This window comes from Aethalodelphis obliquidens, unplaced genomic scaffold, assembly GCF_003676395.1.
Source record: "Aethalodelphis obliquidens isolate GAN/ISIS:26980383/991018 unplaced genomic scaffold, ASM367639v1 scaffold19, whole genome shotgun sequence".
Lineage (NCBI taxonomy): Eukaryota > Metazoa > Chordata > Mammalia > Artiodactyla > Delphinidae > Aethalodelphis > Aethalodelphis obliquidens.
This window is the reverse complement of record NW_020837963.1, coordinates 8,790,162-8,803,751: the sequence shown is the minus strand read 5'-3', so window position 1 is coordinate 8,803,751 and position 13,590 is coordinate 8,790,162. Positions and strand designations below refer to the sequence as shown.

At 38.5% G+C, this 13,590-nt stretch overlaps 1 protein-coding gene across 1 annotated transcript in view; it reads right to left on the bottom strand.

Annotated features, from left to right (window-relative positions):
- The window catches only part of DCC (DCC netrin 1 receptor), a 1,156,455-nt gene that overhangs the window by 746,808 nt on the left and 396,057 nt on the right, over window positions 1–13,590 (bottom strand). The window contains 1 exon segment of the mRNA XM_027118541.1: window positions 11,891–12,211. Coding sequence (XP_026974342.1) covers window positions 11,891–12,211 — 321 coding nt within the window.

The window sequence follows — 13,590 nt, the reverse complement described above, 5'->3', positions numbered from 1 at the left end:
GTGTGTATGTCTCTGTGTGTGTGTATTTTATAAGGACATAGTGTGACATGTTCCATGCCATAATGGGGGAAGCCCAGTTTACTGTGAGTACAAGGAGGACGGAGACTCTCCTAGCCTGAGGGACCAGGTCAAGATTCCTAAAGATGGACTGCATGAATCCAGTCTCATTAAAAAAAAAAAAAAAAAAAAAGTGCAAGAGTGAGCATAACGGATGAAAAAGGAAGACATACAGAATAAAATATGCAAAGCCATGAGCACCAGAATATGCATGTCTAGGAAACTGCTATAAAAACTGAAGGGAAGAGTGTGGACAGGATTATAGATCGGGCTAAAGGCACACTCAGGGGCCAGACTCTGAAGGGTCTTTAGGCCCCTGGAAAGAGTTCCCGTTTTTCTGTGGTGCACTGATATGACCAAATGCAATTTTGGACCTAAAAGAGGCCCCAACCCCAAGTCATTTTCATGAAATGACACCCACTAGAAGACTCCTTTCACACAAAGCAGGAGAGACACCTATCAGCACAGGGAAATCCTAGGACTCAGATGAGATGTATTCTTCTATAATGCTGTATATAAGAGTCTCTATTTTTTTTTTTTTTAAGTGAGGCAAACACTTGTAACTGTTAATTAACAGTGTTAAGTCACCATTACTCATTGGAGTAAGCAATAGATTTCAGTGATAGTTACAAGCTAAGGAGAAGCCAGTTCTATTTGCTCAGTCAGTGGCAGTAAAACACATGCTGACCTCTGATGTTTAGGTCCAGGCTAACATTATGTTCTTGAATCTACAGTATCTACTAAAATGCTGATACTCTTTGACTCAGAGACTATATTGCTAGGTACACGTCCTAGAGAACTTGTCAAAAATACGCACAGAAGAGTATCCACTAAATACAAGACTATACATAAGGGCACTATTAACAAAAGTGAAAAAAATAGAAACAAACCAAATATCCATCAATATACAAATGGTAAACCAAAAAATACTATGGAGAATTAAAAAATATGAGGCTGATCTGTAAGAACAAATATAGAAAAGCGTTAAGCTATATCATTAAGTGAAAAAACAAGCGACTATTTAAAGGATAATCAGTTGATCTTGTTTATGTTAAAAATAAACAATGCAGGGCTTCCCTGGTGGCGCAGCGGTTGAGAGTCCACCTGCCGATGCAGGGGACACGGGTTCATGCCCCGTTCCGGGAAGATCCCACATGCCGTGGAGCGGCTGGGCCCGTGAGCCATGGCCACTGAGCCTGCGCGTCCGGAGCCTGTGCTCCGCAACGGGAGAGGCCGCAACAGTGGGAGGCCCTCATACCGCAAAAAAAATAAATAAATAAACAATGCAGACAGACAGTAGGTTAGTGGTTGCCAGGGTCTGAGGGGAAGAGGGGAATGGAAATGATAAAAATATTCTAGGGTTAGAAAGTAGTGATGAATGTACTAATAATGAGTGAATTACATACTTTCAAAGGGTTAATTTTATGGTATGTTAACTATTTCTTAAAATAGGTTCTAAAAACAAAAAAATCCCACATCTATACAATATGTATGCATTTGGGGTGAAGAGGATTAAAGGGGACATTTACTTTATCTGCAACTACATCTTCCAAACCAAGGCACCTCCTGAACTGACACTCAACTGGAAATAACCTTAAAGAAATAGCCACACATTTGCTCATAAAGTACCCAATGCACTGTGGGACCCAAAGGGTGCCCCAGGAAACAATGATTAGATCAAAGAAACACTAATTATTTTTTACGTCATATTCCAGCCTTTGGAGAAATTTTCTCTTTGCGAGAGGAACCACAAAAATTCAATCCAATAAAATCAACCAGCACTGAAACTTAATGTTGAAACTATATAGATTTTATTAATCTTTAAAACATTTTCTTAAATAGATTCGTAGCTGGTGAAATGTTCCAGGTAAAAAAATCTCAGCAAATGAAACCTCATGAACCGTCCTTTTAAGGGTAGTAAAGCTTTGGGTTACAATAAAAAAGATAAATATATTTTTTATAAAATAAAATTTGTAGCAATGTGTATAACAGAACAGTAAATTAGAGGGATTATAAATCAAACAGATTTTATGACTGTGCTGTTCATCAAGAGATTTAAAACTATTTTTAAAGACGACAACAGCAAAAAACAAGAAACAGGCCCAAAATGGAGTCTCTTGTGCTAAGCCACACACATTTAACAAGTCAGTCTGAATTACTTGGTCAGCACTAGTAAGATAATCTGCCTAAAAGACCCCAACTTCCTCCAAAGGAAGACAACCTTGCCTGAAACAATCCACTCTTTGCTAGAAATTTCCTTTTTCCTCTGCTTCTGCCTATAAAGCCTCTTATTTTGTTCAGCTCCTTGGAGCTCCTATCTGCTAGATGGAATGTTGCTTGATTCATGAATCATTTAGTAAAACCAATTAGATCTTTAAATTTACTCAGCTGAATTTTGTTTTCTAACAGGACATAGAGGCTTAGCTAAAAAGATTCATCTAAATGGAAGGGTGTATGTGCATGCTCTGTATTTCTGTCTAAATATCTCTGGGTAACCTAGGTTAGAATGTAGACAGTGTAAATTGAATTGTTTAAAGATCCTGATGGGAGATGATAGAACACAGACTCTCTTACACACACACATCCCCTACCTGTACCAATATCTACTGATTTATTTACATACAATCACACTGACCTGAGCTCACTAGATTCCGAGTTAGGCATATAGCCGTCGGACTTCATCATCCTCTAGAAGTTAGAGCAGCTCTTTTGGGTTCCTGCACCTAATTCCAATGCGTGTGTGTGAAGGTGATTTCCCACACCACCAGCATTTCTCTGGACATCAGTGGGTGTCCTTACAATTCAACTCGATCCTGACACCTATCTATCTGCCTGGAGACAGCATCAGATTCCACAGGTTAAGGGTTCATTCCTACAAGACTGTCTCCCTGTCCGTCCACTTCAGATGCCAGTCACGAGCCCAGGTTGTTACCTGTGCTTCTGACCAACTGGCTATAAACCAGAGGTTCCTGATGACCTCCTCCCTGGGCTCAATTAATTTGCTAGAGTGGTTCACAGAACGTAGAGAAACATTTTACTTACTAGATCACCAGCTTATTATAAAAGGACATAACTCAGAAACAGCCAGATGGAAGAGATGCACATGGCAAGGTATGAGGAAAGGGTGTGGAACCCATGAGACCAAAGGCACCATTAGCCCAGCACCTCCACCTGTTCACCAGCCTAGATTCTCCTGGAACCTTCTCCTTTTGGATTTTTATGGAGGCTTCATTACATAGGCAGGATTGATTAAATCATGGACATCAGTGATCGATTCAACTTCCAGACCCTCTCCCCTACCAGAGCCCATGGGGGTAAGACTGAAAGTTCCAGCCTTCTCATCACTAGAAGGGTTGGTTCCCCTGGCAACGAGCCCCTATCCTTAGATGGGGTTCAGAAGTCACCTCATTCACATAACAAAAGACACCCTTATCACTCTAGTCACTTAGGAAATTCAGAAGGCTTTAGAAACTCTGTGCCATTAGTGGGATAAAGACCAAATATAAATTTCTCCTTGTGAATCACAATATCACAGTCCCACAGCTCTATATGGCTCAGTCAGAGCAGATGCCTCTGTACCTGAGTGGCATTTAGAGACAAGTCCTAGTTAAGGACCTGTCTGAATTATGTGTTGCTTCTCACAAAAAAAGGGCTGCTTCTCAGATGCTTTGGGAAGTTTTCCCAATCTGCCTTTCAGTTTAAAACACTCTGACATCTGGGACTAAGGCAATATGTTTTGTCTTTTAATAGAAAGTCTCCAAAGAACTTTCAGCTGTAGCTCTGAGAGTGGCAGCTTTGAAGATACTATATCATATTGTACTATTTTAGTATGTGTGTGCATATGTATATGTGTATATGTGTGTGTGCACATATGTATATGTGTATGTGTGTGTGTGTGTGTGTGTGTGTGTGTATTCCCAGTATATTGTGAAATGAGTAGATATATTTGGGTTTTGGGATTTACTGTGATTATTTATTTGCTATCAAAAATATTTATCATTGTTTCATTGTTGTTGTTACATGCTAAACTCATAATTCAAGGTCCAAAACAAGTTATTTGCTACACTAAGAATATGTGGCTCCTTCTTATATTCCAATGGCTGTCCAGTCACTAGAAATCAACTTACTGACTTATTCTAATTCTCATCTCTACCGAATAATAGACATATTTAACAATTATAGGAGAAATGACCAGTGGACTAGACTGCTTATTATAAAATATATAGATATAGCTTATAAATATAAAAGTAGATTATTAAAAAGCAATACCCGGGGCTTCCCTGGTGGCGCAGTGGTTGAGAGTCCGCCTGCCGAGGCAGGGGACACGGGATCGTGCCCCGGTCTGGGAAGATCCCACATGCCGCCGAGCGGCTGGGCCCGTGAGCCATGGCCGCTGAGCCTGCGCTCCGCAACGGGAGAGGCCACAACAGTGAGAGGCCCGCGTACCGCAAAAAAAAAAAAAAAGCAATACCTTCTTAAAGGGAGATGTTTTCACTGATGTATTCAGTACTCTCATCTCTAAATATGGATCCTGACAAGAAAAGTTTAAGATAATTTAGGGACTATATACACTGAGATTTTCCATGATTTCTTCTAACTTAGTTTCTAGAACATTCCTAAGCTTGAATATTTCCTTACTTTGTAGAAAGACTTGTATCTAGTATAAATATCTTAAGTTGTAGATCTTTACTAAATTTAAATAATAAATTTTAGCATGGACATAAAAAACAATAGAAAAAAATCAGTACCAGTGATAGGTTCATAAAAGTAAAATGCTCTATTAAATTTATTATCATTCATAATTTAATCAGAGATTTACAGTTATACCACCTGATCTATCTACTTTACTTACTCTGATTTAAGTCTTTGTTAGCCTGACATTGATAAAAAAAAAAAAAAAAAAAAAAAATCTCTTGTATTCCAAGGGGGTCTTCTAGAATTCAAAAGAGTTTTTCGTTAAAACACTACCACTGTACTGTTTTACTATTAGTATTACTAAATAGTATTACTATTTTAGATATTACCCCTTCATTTTTATTACAGCATCAGCAAAAATCAAACTGTAGCTAGCTTAACAGTTGAATAAAAGAACAGTGCTCTTAAGATACTGAATTTTAGAATGAATAATTACTATTTCCACTGTCATATGAATTAGAATTCATAACAAAGAAAAGGCAGTGAAAGGTTGGAAGATTTTTTAAAGTTATTTTGTTGATGTTTCTACTATAAAAAGCCCTGTCAAGTTTTCTTTTGTAATTTTTATAATGCAGACGATGTCTTTCTACTCTGCATATTTTATTCAGGAATATATTTCTATTTTAATTTTACTGCAGAGTTAATTGACTTAGGAAGGAGGCAACTAAAAACCTACTCTTTAAAATGCCATTATTTAAGTTGAGGGTGTGGGAGTGTGTGGGTAAGTAGGCACTGGGCAATATTGGTGATTATCCCAGTTTTATTTGGCAATAAAACTAAAAGAAAATTATAAGATTAGCACACATACAACAATTACTTATAACACCACAATCCTTCCTTAAATTTTCTTTCTTTCTCGTGCTTTAACCACAAAACAAAAGAACACTTAGCTAAATGAAGATAATTAAGACCATTAAGAATTATGGAGTCAGAACAATGGATTCTACTGCTCACCAGTCTGAAAATAAACAATATCCCTCTCAGTATAAAATGTAAAACTTTGCTCTGTAACTGAACCTTCCCCAAAATAGAATTCTGAGAGCATTCAAGAGCACTGGGATGCATTTTCCAAACTGCTTCACTGGATGAACTTGACCTTCTAGGCAAGATTCTTATGTTTGTTCTTGTAGAGGAAAGGAATATGAGCACTTTTTCTTGCTATTTCCTTTCTATAACATTTGAGTAGCCCGAGGCAATGTAGTTTATTCTTGCTTCTCTTAAGACAAGCTCCTTTTTCTGTTTCCTTTTAAGTAAAAACGTAAAGGTCAAGTTATCATTTCACAAAATGCTCCATTCTGCTGAAGCAATTCTAGCTTCTCTCACCATAATATGCTTTCACTAATTATTTCATAACTCATTTAAATTGGAGGCATTCTGGAAGGGAATTCATTGAAACTACTCCTCAAGTAACTAATTATTTTTTTTAAACTCAGGGGAATTTTAATTATAATGCCTGTGTTATTTAAAAGCAGAGTGCTACAATTTGCATCTTGAAACATCTATTGTAATAAGGAAGTGAAAAAAATATGCTCCTGAATGAAATAACACAAGTAAATGCAATTTAGTTGGCCTTTTATTTTCTTGATTTTCAAGACAAAAAATGCAAATTCGACCTGAATTATAAAACCACTTACAAAGATAAAAGGTAACCAAAATCTTGCCCCTAGAAAGACTATTTATAAGCTGATTTTAAAAATCACATGTTCTCCACATTTCAGGAGAGACTGATCTTGTGTCATTGTTTAATGCATAGCTGTGCTAGCAGAATCTTATCTTAGAAGAAAACATCCAAATCATAGTGTTTGCCCATGTTGGGAGGGAAAAGTCTATCCTTTACCCTTCTAGGTTCTTCTGACTGGTCTAAGAATTAAATTGACATAAGACAGATTAACAGAATACCACATTTAATTTCATACGTACAGGAATCCCACATATATGAGAGTGTAAGAGAACCCACATATGTGAGAGGTTCAAAGACAGAAAACCAAAACGAGGTATATATGCTGTTCTGAGCTAAGGAGTGGGATACAGGCCAGGACTTCCCAGGACAGGAGGGTCACTCACAGGACAATATAAAGAAGAGCAGACATTTAGTAATTAGATATTTGTCCTGCCATATAGATGGGGCCACTTAGATAAAGTGTATCTCTGGCAATAACTCTTTTTCTGGGAAAAATCCCCAATTTAAATTCTTCTAGGTTATTAAGGGACAGACAGTAGTTTCTCTTGAGCCCATAGGATCTCCATTGCTTTCAGCGCAAAATAATCCACATACCAAAGTAGCACATCTTGGGGAGGCCTCTTCTGAACCCCTATACCCATAAGAAGTTGATATTTTCAAGGCAATAAATGGATAAAAGAAATCTACTATTATTTTCCCCTTAGTTTCTATTTTGGAGAGTTTGAATGATTAAAAATAAATGACTAAGTGGGAAACTATTCGCAGTATCCTTAAACCTAGTCCTTAGACTGAGAAGCAAAATGATAAGGGAATAAGTGTGTGCCAGAGTGAGACAATCTGAGTTCTAGTCTCTGCCTGTAGAAAGCCACCTACCTCTTTTCAGTTTGTTCTCTGTCATTTTGGGTATCTATATCACTGGGCTTTTTTGAGCATTATGAGATAATGTGTATGAATATACTGTGCAAAGAGCAAAGGACTATAAAAAAAGCAAGTCAATGGTTTTAATATTCAAGGCATAAATGCTTAAAATTAACAACAACAAAGAGACTCTACCTGGACACAAATGCTCTATAATGTATCCTGCAGTCAGTGTTGCTTCACATGAGGGAGGAGAGGCTGGCCGCCTTCCAGCCCCAAGAGTGTGAATACAAGCAGAGGAAGCACTTAGGTTGCAACTGGGCTTCTAAGAGCCCTGCAGGAGAAGTACATGGGCAAGTAGTCATGTGGGTAGGTGGGTGTGTTGGATGGTGGATGTGTGGTGGTGGTGTAATCAGGGAAAATGAATAAGATGACTCTTTCATGATTATTTGGAGGAGCTCTGTAGTGATCTGGTTTTCTTACACATCAGCATTATTTAAACTCCCAATCTAGACCAAGTAGCTCCTGTAGACCCAGCCTAGGTGACTCTTTTTCAGTTGGAAGGGCATCAAGGAGGCTCGGTTGAGAAGATTGCCCAGCATCTTTTTTCCAAAATGACAGCAGTTATTGCTTGGTCTAGACCCAGTACAAATTATACTGGCTCCACTGACAAAATAGATCAACTTTTGAAAAATGAATTTTGTAGTTAAACTGATTTTGGCATTGCTGGCCAACAAACTGCAGAGAGATTCAACCATTTGAAAACTCAATTCAGTCTTGCCAGTTTGTAATTATGGATTGCAAAGGCAGACATCTGATCTAGGACAATAATATTTATGGCTCAGGATTTGCGCCCTATATTTACCTCCTTCCCCCCCAATTTTTTTGTACCACCACATGGGAATATTGAAAGTTGTCATTTCCTAGTAGTAATAATTGTAATAACACAATAACCATTATTAAGTCTATTTATACTATTGCTGCTATTGAATAAGAATCTACTCTGCACTATGGCTTTACATCCTAGATGTTATTTGAAAGCCAGCACAGCCTTAGGAGGTAGATTACTATTATGTCTGTTTTATGGAAGAGAATACAGGCTCAGATAGCTGGTGACATCTGGCAGAGGGAAGACGTGCTTGGCCAGACGCAAACTCATCTTGATGTTATAGGAAGAAATAAGGAACTGACACATGCCTTTTATTTTTTTCACGTAGCATGAATATTCCAGCACAGTCCATCTTCTAATAGTTAATGAATTTGTAGACTATTGAGATATAAATCAAATTATTCCAACTCTGCCCATCAAGAGTAGGGACACAGGGCTTCCCTGGTGGTGCAGTGGTTGAGGGTCCGCCTGCCGATGCAGGGGACACGGGTTCATGCCCCGGTCCGGGAAGATCCCACATGCCACAGAGCGGCTGGGCCCGTGGGCCATGGCCACTGAGCCTGCGCGTCCGGAGCCTGTGCTCCACAACGGGAGAGGCCACAACGGTGAGAGGTCCGCGTACCGCAAAAAAAAAAAAAAAAAAAAGGAGTAGGGACACACATAGGTAAATTTAACTAATCACATCAAGGTCAATAATGAAGAAGTGGATGAGGAAGAGAAGGAAGAAGAGAACATTGGCCAGAAACTCCACAGACGGCAGAAAGCCCCACATCTTCATTGGTAAAACAAGTATCTACTGAAAAACTACTAAACACGTCTGATGATTTTCTAGGTACTGAGTGGAGAGGGTGGTAGAAGAAGTTATATAAACAAAGTCTGGCTGTGCTCCTCTCTTCAAGCTGTTCTCCATCTAGAAATGCTAAATAGAGGTACACAATGCAGATAAATACTGTACCATTTTAGATTAGAGCTAATTGGATACAAATACAATTCCCAAGTTTCAGCCAGTACTGGCCAAGTTGCTTTCAAATAGAGATTTAACAACCCAGGTGTTCCTTATTGATAGAACTCACAATTCCCAGAAATACTGACAGTCGGTAGGCCGTAACACTGGTAACACTGAGATTTTTAACAAGATGTTGAATGGGCTGGTAGCCCCTCATTTCCCTTTCCTACTCTCTCTCCCTCTCCAGCTAAGCATGTACTCAGGGCTTAAAGAGCACTTGAGAAGTTCTTAGAAAGTAGAATGAATGGTGTATGGCAAGATCATTGCATGAAATAAGCTGACTGATTAAGGACCGATTTCATTTGCCACATTTCTTTTTATCAAGACACTTTGAGAAAGCAAAAATGGAAGAGAAGCATTCTATTAAATGCACCTGAGGTAGAGAACAGATTTTTTTTTTTTTTTTTTTTTTTTCTCATCCAAAGAAAAGCTGCCTGTTACCTTTTAGGAGTGGCTGGTTTACTGATTGCTAACGTTTTAAAAATGAGATTAAATCAGGCCCGTGGTCTTTATTACAGGGAAGATATATGCCCCTTGTGCATTCCAGTGGTTTGGCAATCTTAACCTCAGCAGACATAACACTGACATATGCTGTGTTGCCAAACAGCAAGGTAAGTGTTTAAAAGGCTGTGAATAAGCCTCATTGCCTTGAAATGATACAATCTAATATTAAATTGTAACTCAGTGACTGAATCTGCCAGCCTATCCTTGTACAGAATACGAAAGTCAAAAGAAGAAGCCACTTTATTTTGATATCTCACAGGGAAGGGATTGTTCTTCATCTCACCATTGAAACAGAGCATGTAAAAGTGAATCTAGATCACAGGAAACAGAAACCACAACTTACCAGGACATTTTCATTAACAGCACACATATGTGTGTGCCTTTTGGAACAGGCATCAAAGTACCAGCCTGATTCACTCAAATCAGCAGAGCTACGTTGTATTGTGGGCAACTGACGGATGGGATGTGAGCGTCCAGAAATTCTCAAATGCGGGAAATCAGACTGTACCCTTTCTGCTTCATTTGGAGCATTCCAGGAAAGCAGTTTTTACCTTAACCCCCAACACTTGCTCCACTTTTCTTTTTTAATCAATCATCATTAACATAGAATTTCAGTTCTCTCCACACTTTACGCTCGTCAATCACATTTCAGACACCCATCACTCAGAGATCCCAGGTGGCTGATAGCCTTGGTTTTCCTGATCAGGTGCCACCTCATGTGTGAAGGAGACGCTCGGCACCCATGCTTCAGTCTAGCGTTGCTAGAGAAGGTGGAAGGTTCCACTAGGTAGGTTGACCAACTATTCTGGTTTTACATGGGACTGAGGGGTTCTCAGGACCAGTACTTGCAAGTGCTAAAAGCAGGTCAGTCCAGTTAAACCAAGATGGCTGACCACTGTATCGCCAGGACATCTTTGCTCTAGAATAGTCTTGTTTAACTGAAATATGAAAGAGAGTCCTTGGTGGGGAAAAGAAGCCATAAAAGAGTGGCAGGAAGTTGAATTTATGGACTGATCGCTTATCTATGAGATCTAATTTTTTATATCATAATCTGACAAAATCCCTTTTTTCAGATTTCAACTTTATCGCATCTTTACTAGAAGAGTACAAGAGTACAAGAGTACAAGAGTCCTGCCTGATTGTCCTAGTAAATGTCATGGCTGAAAATGAGTCCTCATTCTCATCAGTCTTCCTGTATACAGACTACATGGACCCTGGGAAAGGAAACCCATATCAAATGACTACATTATGGCCTATTAATTCAAGTGAATAGAACTGAAGATTAAGTTTGAAAGGAGCCCTTCAAACCTGTTTACCTATCTGAAGGCCTAAATTTTTTTAAGGTTGGATCCATTTGCCTTGTTTTGTGACCAATATCAAAATTAAACAACAGAAAAAGATGAAAAAACAAAGTCAAAGCCCAACTTTTAGCTGAATCATTACAGAAATGAGGAAAATTTAATTCTTCTTCCTACAGGTCTACCTCTGAAGAGAAATAATCATGAGCTACCCTCTAACCAAAATAAGTGGGGCAAAAAAGAGCAATATCCATGGATTCCAGAACATTCAGTACTGTTTCTTTCAGGGTCTGCACCACTTCAAAATATATATAAAAAGAAAAACTTTTCATCTTATTATTCGGTTATTGAGTCAATACATTACCAAGCATAAAGATATTTGGAAGCACTATTCAAATTTTTATTTTTCATTTAGAGATTTATATGTTATAGCCATTATAATTAAAATAAAATCCACTGCTCTAAAGGCAAAAAAAAACCAACCCAAACAAATAAACAAGCACACGCACACACACACACACTGCAAATTTTCATCATTAGTGAGGCTGTAAGATGGAATTAATTAGGAAATTATTTTTCTAATATTTTTCTATTAATGAAAACTCCTTCCTTACACATAAGTAGTGGGTCAACTTGAACCAAATTTTGTTTTGGAAAATCTCATCACGTTATGTTAATTGTTGAGATTCTTCTATTGTTTTCCAAGCTAATTTAGGCAAAAAGTCAATCAAGACTGTGAGGAAATAAACATACATGTTTTTACATTTTTTCCTTTTTCTTAAAAAATATACATTGTTTTTACAAATATTAGGTTTTTTTTTTAATCTCAAAAAGAAAAAAAAAAAAAAGGAGTAGAAGAAGAGATGGAGAAGGAAGAGGAGGAGAAGGAAAAATCCACTTACCTGCCACTGCAACTTTTGCTGTCCGACTAATAATTGACCCAGAATCTCCTAAAGATGCCTCACATTGGTAGAGTCCCTCATCTGGCTTATGGTGCCTGGAGTGAAGTATGTTTTGTATCAACAGAGAGCCATTTGGAAGTTGCTGCTTCCTTTCGTCCATCCCCAAGGCAAGGTGGATGCCATCTTTCTTCCACTTGATAACTGGAGCTCCTCTGTCAGACTCTGCAGAGCAGTTCAGGAGGACATTTCCTCCCCGCATCGTGACGGCATCAGAAGGTTCCGACAGGAAGCGCAGTGATGTGAAAGACTTAATCTGGAAACCTGGAACATGAAAGTACAGGGAAATATGGTCACTTATTCAAATAGATCTCAGGAGCCAATCCCCTGCCTTTTCTTCACAAAACTTTTTCAAAACACCTGGGGGCTTTGAATACTGTCCAAGGCTAAATGAAACTTAAAATCAAGGATGTTGTGTTAAAGAAGTGAAAAAGGGTCCAATTGAGGTGACCACAATTAATGAAACTATCGGTCCCAAAAGTAATAATATAACAAATTAAGAATTTATAGAAATCTAGGCATGGCCACCATCACATATCAATCAACACTTGAAAATTTAGACAGAATAGACTAATATTTTCCAAAGTAGCCATGGTGGGACTTCCCTGGTGGCACAGTGGTTAAGAATCCACCCGACAATGCAGGGGACACGGATTCAAGCTCTGGTCTGGGAAGATCCCACATGCCACGGAGCAACTAAACCTGTGCGCCACAACTACTGAACCTGTGCTCTAGAGCCAATGAGACACAACTACTGAGCCCACATGCCACAACTGCTGAAGCCCATGTGCCTAGAGCCTGTGCTCTACAAGAAGAGAACCACCACAATGAGAAGGCTATGGACCGCAACAAAGAGTAGCTCCCAATTGCCGCAACTAGAGAAAGCCCGCACACAGCAACAAAGACCCAACGCAGCCAAAAATAAATAAATATATATTTTAAATAAATAAATAAAGTAGCCATGGTTAGTAGTGGGGTAGCTAAGATTTAGGGTGCTATTTCTATCTCTGCATGCTGAGTTTAGTATCCAATGAATTTAAAAAGAAATCCACTCAGAGACAGTATTTCATTAACAATAATAACAAAAAAGCAGCTCCAAACTGGGTGGGACAAGTTATTTAGAACAAAGCTCAGGTGTGTTTTAAATAGGTAAGAGATGCCACTTGCAGAAGCAAGTCAATAAAGCTACCACCTAAAGTCACAAACCCGTGATGTGTCTCAATTTCCATCCAAATGTTGCTCACGAGCCAGGAAGTCTAGGTGAATATTATAGTTGGATTTTTTCTCATAAACATCTATGAACATAAGAAATCAACAGAAAGAATAGAAGGTTGTTTAAGAATCTGGAGGAGGTAAAACACCTACAATTAGTTTAAGTACATTCTTTTCAGGGCTGGCATCACAGCATTTGGCAGAATATTTGGTTGTTGAATCAAAGACTTTGCTGAGGTCTCAGGAGGTCATGGGGCTCACCCTTTGCTCAGACAGGTGTATACCTAAATCACTCAAGTTCAATTACTTTAAATTTCATTTTCAATGATTTCTGGGCCTAGGGATTCTACAATATCCCTTGCTTTCAATATTGAATCATTCTTAGAGTCTTAACTGAATTTTCTTGCTTCCATTTAATCCCATTTTTCTCC